Below are 8,165 nucleotides of genomic sequence, written 5' to 3'. Positions count from 1 at the left end.
ATATATATATATATATATATATATATATATATATATATATATATATGTGTGTGTGTGTGTGTGTGTGTGTGCTGTGAAAATCACATAAGGGAACACCATCTTTTCTTTGATTTATTATTTCTCTCTTCAGCTTCTTTTTGGAGCATATTTAAATGTTTATCTTTCTTGTCTTGCAGGGTTTGACAGAGTTTTTCAGCTTCTTGTTGCAACTCCTTCATTTTGTCTCCTTTTTGATCTTGCAGGCTTTGACAGAATTGTTTAACGTCTTCTTGAAGTGCTCCTATTTTTTGTCCTTTCTGGTCTTTCAGAAGGTTATTGAGTGCTTCAGCTTGTTTTTTTAGCTCATTTATTTCTTTTTCTTTCTGGTCTTGCAGACTTTGACAGACTTGTTTAACAAGTTCTTGTAACTCTCTTATTTCCTTTTCTTTCTGGTCTTTCAGGTGTTGATGGAATATTTTGAGTGATTCATATTCATTCTGATGTTCTTCCAGCTTCTGTTGGAGCTGCTCTTTTCCTTCTTTGAAATCATTCAGTTCTTCTGCTTGTTTTCTGGCTTCACCTTCATGTTTCTTCTTCATCTCTTTAATTTCCTCTTCATATTCCTTTTTCATTTCATTTCTCTCTTTCTCTTCTCTTTCTTTTCTCTCATTCTCCTCTTTTTCTCTTCTCTTGATCTCTTCTTCTTGCTTTTGTTTCAGGTCTTCAATCCTTTTCTTCCATCTCTTTCTCTCTTCTTCTCGTCTCTCATCATCTTCTCTTTTTCTTCTCTCCCACTCCTCTTTTCTCTCATGCTCCAGCTGTTCGTAATGTCTTTTTGTTTCCTGTCTCTTTTCATCATATTCTCTCTCTTTTTCTTCTCTTTCTCTTCTCTGTTTCTGTCTCTCTTTCTCTATCTTCTGTCGTTCTTCTTCTATCTCTCTTTCAAATTTCTTTCTCATTTTCTCCAGTTCTTTTTGTTTTTTTCTCAGCTCTTTCTTGTGCGTCTCTTTTCTCTTTCTTTGCTCTTCCTCTCGTTCTTTTGTCTGTCGTTTCTTTTCATCCTCCCATTCTCTCTGCTGTCGTTTAATTTCCTCTTGAATTTCTTTTCTTTCATTTTCAGCTTCTTTTACTTTTCTCTCAAATCTCTCTCTCTCCTCCTCTTCTTCTTCATTCCTCTGTTTCTGCTCAGATTCTCTCTTTTTTATTTCTTCTTCTTCTTTCATCAGTAATTCTGCTATAATGTGTTCTTGTTCATGTTTCATCTTTCCTTGATCTTGTCTGTATTTCTCTTCTCTCTTTCTATCTTCTTCTTCTCTTTCTTTTTGCTGTTTTTCATACTGTGATCTCTGATTTTCAATCTCTCTCTTCATTTCTTCTATTTTTCCATCATATTCAGCTTTTTGCTGTTTTTCCTCTTCTGATTGTTTCTGGTTTTCAGTCTCTCGTTTCTGTTGTTCTGTTTTGTGTTTTTCTTCGAATTCTTTCATAATTTTTCCCTCTTTTTGTCTGAACTCATTCTCTCTTTGTTTTCTTTCCTCATCTGCTTTTATTTTCTCTTCTTCCAGTCTTTTCTTGAGCTCTTCCATTTCTGTCTCATATTTGACTCTCAGTTTCTCATTTTGAGCCTGTATTTCGCTCTCTCTCTCTTTCATTATTTCCTCCATTCTCTTCTTAATGGACATGTCTGCCTCCTCAAACATGCTGTTAGTGAAGTATCGACCCTCATTAGTGTTCTTCACCTCTTCTATCATGTTTAACAGTTGAATCACTTGAGTTCTGTCTTGTTTTTCTCTGTTATTGAAAACCAGGTATCTGTCTCCACAATCTCTGATCAGTTTCTTCAGTTCTGCAGAATTACTTTCCCTCACATAATCCTCTACAGATTCACCCTCAAGATCGTCTCCTCTAGTGAACAGAACGATGCTGAACTGAGCAGCTTTTGGACCAAAGATCTTCTTTATCAGATCTACAGTGTCTGTTTCTTCTTTGGTGAATCTTGTCAAACTCAACACAATGACAAACACATGAGGTCCAGGTGACGACAGTGAGACACATTTCATTATTTCTTCTGCTACCTGTTCATTTGACAGTGATGTGTCAAAGAGTCCTGGAGTATCAATAACAGCTACCGATCGACCATCAACTTCACCAACTCCCTTCTTACAGTCAGTCGTCACTGAATCTGATTTTGCTTTACTCACAAACTCATTTCTTCCCATAATAGTGTTTCCTGTTGCACTCTTTCCATTTCCTGTCCTCCCGATCAGCACGATCCTCAAACACTGCACATCATCTTCACATTCAGCACCTGAAAATCATATAAAAAAAATCACGTGTTAATCATGCAGTTTTTATTTTTTTATTAAAATCGTATAAAATCGTATTTAAAAAATCAAACATTGAGCAATGTGACTCATTTTCTTTGATTTTGGATTTTCACTTTTAGCTTTTAACGTCCCAGAATTCAGTTATGTTCAAATGGTTTGTCAACATTAGCAATGAAAGCAGATGGATGTTCTCCTTTTAAAAAAAAGTCATTATTGACCTTCTACTGGTGTGCTTAAGTAAGGTTCAGGATCACCATGGAGGTTGCATTATTTGTTTTTAACTATAGATGTTAAAATCAGTCTGATATGTAAACCACAACCAAACACTGTCAATCGAGGCTAAGGTGGAACTCATTTATTGCTCTATTTTAATTATATTGTGCACTGTTGAACCAGTGATAATGAAGTAAAACTAAACATCTTGTTTGAACATACAAGTTACACTTTTGAAAATGTGCAAACATTTGTGAGATATTTACTTGTACTTAATAAATGAGAGTAATTACTATATTATTTTGAAGATGCTCAGTACCAAAAATAAATAAATAAATCAACTCACTCTCTGACTGAATCTTCTGCTCTAACTTTTTGATTCTGCTCTCCATTTCACTCAGTTCTTTCTTGTGTTGTTCTTCCAGTTCACGTCTGGCTCTGTTCTCTTGAGCTTTCACATACATCTGAAGTGAATATGGTTCAGTCTTCATGTTCTCTACATATTCCAGTAGTTCTGGGATCTGTCTGGAGTTTTCAGGTTCCTTTAACCCCATCACTCTGTACTGACCTCCACAGAGACTGATTAACCTCTGAGTTTCTGGGCTGGATTTGACAAACTCTGCTGCAATTCCTTCAACAGTGAGCTCTGTTGTGAAGAGCAGTATGAAGTGCTCTCTGGAGTCAAATATCCTCTGGATCTTCTCTATTTCTGCTTTGTCTTCATCAGTAAGTGGACCAACAGGAATAATGAGGAGGAAAGCATGAACTCCAGGATGACAGAGAGACACACAGTGTAGAGTCTGACGCATCACTTCCTCCTCTGAGAGCTGATTGAGAGCTGGAAGACTGATCAGATTGATCAGACGAATATGAAGCTCCTCCTCCATCACACACACTTCATTACTTGCTTTCTGGTATGAAGGACTGATATGTTTTCCTTGTAAAATTTGGGACACAGAGACCATTAGTGACCCATCACTTCCACACAGCACCAGGTTCAGTTTCTGTTTTCCAAAGACATCTGCTGACACTGAAAAACATTTTAAGAGTCATTAGAATAGAATGTTTACACTCATGCCGTACCATTCATTCATTATTTGGCAACACTTTACAATAAGGTGTCATTTGTTAACATTAGTTAATGTATTAACCAACATGAACAAACAATGACCAATACATGTACTGCAGTATTTATTAATATTTGTTAACGTTAGTTAATTCAAATTCAATTGTTCACTGTTAGTTCATGTTACTTCACAGTGCATTAACTAATGTTAACAAGCACAACTTTTGATTTTATTAATGCATTAGTAAATGTTGAAATTAATATTAATTAAGATTTAAAAATGCTGTACAAGTATTGTTCATTCTTAGTTCATGTTAAATAAAGTAGCTAAGTAATGTTAACTAATGAAACCTTATTGTAAAACGTTACCCATTATTTTACACTGATTTACTGTTTGTGTCTTTAAAATAATAATTGTAAAAAAAAAAAAAAAGTGTAATTGTTGGGGTCTTTGTCCTTGTGTCTATGTGTTATGTCTGCAGAACTTTTTTAATACTTTGTTGCAATATATTGCTTTTTTTCTGTTTTTCTTGGTTGATCCAAAGTGTCAACACTGTTCCCTGTTTCTCAGTTAATTCTTATATCCTATTTACCTACTTGTCATGACATGGTTATTTTAAGTTCTGAGTTTGAATTCCAATAATTAGACTAAGGGTTTAAACCAGTGCTTAATTTGAGCCAGATCCTGCCGGGAAATGTCAGATTTGGGATTAACATGGTGACAGTGTGTGTGTGAGTGTGAGACAGTAAGCATGGGTGCATGCTGATTCATACCATGGTTTGTCTGAATACTCTGATTGGCTGGAAAGTGTGCGTTCAAATCGCCCTGATTCGCACTGAAACACATGCACACAGCCGCACGATCTCGCTGTGCACAGAGAAATATTCAGAAGCACTTAAAGTTGCCGCGCAACTTTTATTAATAAAATAGCTTTGCTATTGAATCACTACATTATATTTCTCAGCAACGAGGGATTTATTTACAAATGAAGCACTGGTTTAAACCTACTTTCCCGGACACAATCAACAGGTTGAAAAGTTAGCAACAGAATAAAGACTCCAAACAAGACAGATACCTCTATAACATCAGTTACACCTTGATGCTAGAAGATACTTTACAAACACATAGGACACTCGCTCATACAATGCCTACCAAATATATTGTAGCAAAATAAAACTAAACTAAAACTGTAAGTACTAGTATATGGTAAAAAATTGTAGTTCATGTTCATACCCTTAGAAGCTCAACATTAGAAAATATTTTCGAAAAAAAACCCCTACCTTCATCACTTTCCCATTTCTGTCTCTCTTTGGGTTTTCCATCATCTTTGTGGTGAGAACTCTTCTTGATTTCTTCCTCTGATCTGACTGAATCATTAGATCTGATCTGCTCTTCATCCACTGATGTCCCTATACCATCTTTATATAGCTCACATGTGAGATACTCTTCCTGGTTTCCCTTGAGCATCGTATCAACTCTACTGAATATCTCTGAGAGCCATTCTGGTTTTCTTTCATCAAACTGCAGATGTCCTCCTCCACACTCCTTTATTAACTGATGGATTGCATTATTCTTGATCATAGAACTAATCTTTGATATGTATGTCTTTTCATCAGTCGTGATCACTATAGTGCGTTTAATCACCTCTTCACTGAATTCTTTCAGTACACTTTTCACTCTGTATCCATCCTCCTCAGTGAAGTCATTATGCTGCAGTATGAGTATGAACACATGAGGTCCTGGAGCAGACAGATTCACACACTCTCTCACTGCCTGTGTGATCTGATGGAGTGACAGGTGAGGCTGGAGAAGCTGAGGACTGTTGATGACCATCACGCGTCTGTTCTTTAGTCCTCCTCCGACTCTCTGGCTGTGCTGCTGAAACTTTCTCTCCACTGGAAGTTCTGGAAGTGTCTCAAACACATTTGTCCCCAAGATTAAGTTTGCCACTCTGTTGTTTTCTGACACATTCTTTCCCAGAAGAGCAATCCTCAGATCTCTCACTGAAACATACAAGATAAAATCAAATAAGCCTGATGTTTCTTGGACATAACTACATAATTTATCTAAATATACACAGATATAGATAATCAGGGTTAAAAGTGCTTTTGAATTTATTCTCCTCTACCTGACTAGATGACACAAAAACTCACAGAGGCATTTTCCTAAACATCTGCGGAAATGTGGCTCCTGTGTGTGGCAAGAAGAAATGAAGAAAGCTGATTCTATGCCAGTTTGACGTAATATGTAGTTTTTTGTTGTTGATGTTGTTGTTTATTTTTAAACATATTTTTTTAGCGAATGATAATTGATAAAATTACTAAAAATAATATGAGGCAAAGATCTTTTAAAGTTTTTTTTTTCAGTTTTGTTTAAGGTAATCAAATCAACAGTTTTTCAATAGCCAAAATTTTGGGTAAAAATCACTGGTACACATGACACAATAATTGACAATGGCTCTACGTGATATGGTTAGATTTAGATTCTAACATAGATATTCTATATGCTATATCTATATAGATATTCAAAGACATTCTAATATCTTCCAATCTGAAGTTGTATGTCCACCTTAGAGATAATATTTAAAAATATATCGATCAAATCATATAATATCATATTTATTGTTGCTACTAAAAACATTCATTATCTTTAATTTTTAAATATTTGTTCTTTACTTTTAAAATGAACAGTGTATTTATTGAAGAACAAACAAATTATTTTAATTATTAAAATAAACAGATAACAGTACAAATTTGTTTTGAACAAGTGTTAACTTTTATATTATGTAAAACATATTACTAGCTAAAGTATTTGAATAAATATGAATAAACCTTTTGCTCCTCACCACCTCGTACATTTATATATTTTTTAAACACAACAAACCACTTTCATAATTTATTGTCAAAAATAAATGAATGAATGAATAAATAAATAAATCAATAAAATGTGTTGTTCCATTGACGTTCAATAACAATAATTTTGTTTTCTGTAATCATACTGTTGGAGCCATTTCTTTTTCTATTTTCAGATTTTGGACTGAATGGACTGATTTCCTAATTTGAATATAATTGAGTTTGAGTATTTGCATTGAATGTTATGAATTTTGAATCGAGAATCTTATTATATTATTGCGATTATGTATTTAGTGCAGGTGAGGAAATAGGTGGAGCCAGTAAGCGGAAGCGGACACAATTTTCAGACCATGTGTTCATGTGGCTATATGTGCTAATGTTTAGCGGTGAAGCTTTGATTCAACTGGTTTTATGGATTGTTGTTTTGTGAAAATAAATGACAAAAAAGCTATGTTACAGATAGTGATGGCAAGATGAAGCCTTATGAAACATTGAAGCTTTTCATCCAAGTGGTTCACAAAAGGGTTCATTTCTCAAGGCTTAATTTGCTTACAACACCACCTGGTGGCCAAAAAGTGAAAAACAAGCAGATACATTACAGATGACCTGATGTGATACACTGTTTTGTGCCAGTTAAGGCTTAGAAATAATGGTGAAGAGAAAAAAAAAAAATTCCACATACACTAATCTATTTGTATGAATATAATGTGTATTTTATAATGACTGTATAACATAATATAACATAACTGTGTAATATACATATTGCCTTGAAATGAATGGGGCTATCAAATGTGTGAAAATCAAGTCTTTGCTCATAATATGCAGGATGGGGAAATATTATTAGTCTAAAACTGGAAATTGGTTGGGTTTAACAGGACAGAGGACTGTGAATTTACAAGATTCGAACCGCTTCCTGAACCAGTCAGGCCATAAAGGCGAGGGCCTTCCTCCTGATCAGGTAGCTGAGCTGCGCCGCACCACAGATCTTGCTCTCACCACAGATCGTGCTACTAAGCAGGCCGCCTCCGCTATGGGCAATGAACTTTTCCACGACATTCTAATTTATTGAGATGCACCTTTATGTCGGTTATGGTAGTAATGGAGAGACATCTGTTGGTTAAACCTGGCAGATATCGGGAAGAAAGAGAGGGGCTTTCTTCTCGATGCTCCGGTTTTGCCTTACAAACTTTTCGGTTGAGACGGTGGTCGAGAAGTTCAGGGAGGCGAAGGCGCATTCAGCGGCCTTTAAATCCTTCATTCCATGAAGGTCCAGGTCTTAGCCCGAACAACATAGGGGTCCTGGTCCGTCTCTGTCTGAGGATCAGAGACGGGCACAGAAGGCTAGTGTCGCGACTCGCGCTCCTCCTTCGCCCCCGGGTAGGGGTAGGAGGAATCGCGGGACAAAGAGAGGTAGGCAAGACCTAAGGGATGTGATCCAGACAAGGCATCAGCACTTTCGTCCAGATCAGAGTGATACTTGAGTATCTACTCATTTCCTTCTTTTTACATCTGCCCTTTTCTTTCACTTCCTAATTCCCCTATAATCACCAGGACTCCACCTGACTGAGGTTAGGTAAGAACTTCCTGCATTACGGTCTCCTGTGCTGGACCTATGATGTTTTGGTTTGTTCTATGACTTCATAGCAACCACCTAACTGATGGTCCGGACTAGAGGCTTCTCTGGAATCGCCTCTTGAGTGGGGTTCCAGCGCAGGAACCATGGTGGG

The 8,165-nt window shown here is 36.3% G+C and overlaps 2 protein-coding genes across 2 annotated transcripts in view; both read right to left on the bottom strand.

Annotated features, from left to right (window-relative positions):
* Window positions 1-938, bottom strand: part of LOC107566092 (vicilin-like seed storage protein At2g18540) — a gene marked incomplete at its 3' end in the record, with an annotated part of 8,869 nt that extends 7,931 nt beyond the window's left edge. The window contains exon 1 of the mRNA XM_016251467.1: window positions 396-938. Within this exon, the coding sequence (XP_016106953.1) occupies window positions 396-938 (543 nt within the window). The remainder of the gene's footprint in view (window positions 1-395) is intronic.
* Window positions 939-1,130: 192 nt separating this feature from the next.
* LOC107566091 (GTPase IMAP family member 8-like) overlaps window positions 1,131-8,165 on the bottom strand; it is a gene marked incomplete at its 3' end in the record, with an annotated part of 33,753 nt that continues 26,718 nt past the window's right edge. Inside the window, exons 6-8 of the mRNA XM_016251466.1 lie at window positions 4,867-5,589; window positions 2,866-3,549; window positions 1,131-2,287 (exon numbers count right to left, since the gene is read on the bottom strand). Coding sequence (XP_016106952.1) covers window positions 1,131-2,287; window positions 2,866-3,549; window positions 4,867-5,589 — 2,564 coding nt within the window. The remainder of the gene's footprint in view (window positions 2,288-2,865; window positions 3,550-4,866; window positions 5,590-8,165) is intronic.

This window comes from Sinocyclocheilus grahami, unplaced genomic scaffold (assembly GCF_001515645.1).
Source record: "Sinocyclocheilus grahami isolate Dianchi unplaced genomic scaffold, SAMN03320097.WGS_v1.1 scaffold1046.1, whole genome shotgun sequence".
NCBI lineage: Eukaryota > Metazoa > Chordata > Actinopteri > Cypriniformes > Cyprinidae > Sinocyclocheilus > Sinocyclocheilus grahami.
Note: the sequence above shows the minus strand (reverse complement) of the source record. Positions and strands in the feature narration are given on the sequence as shown.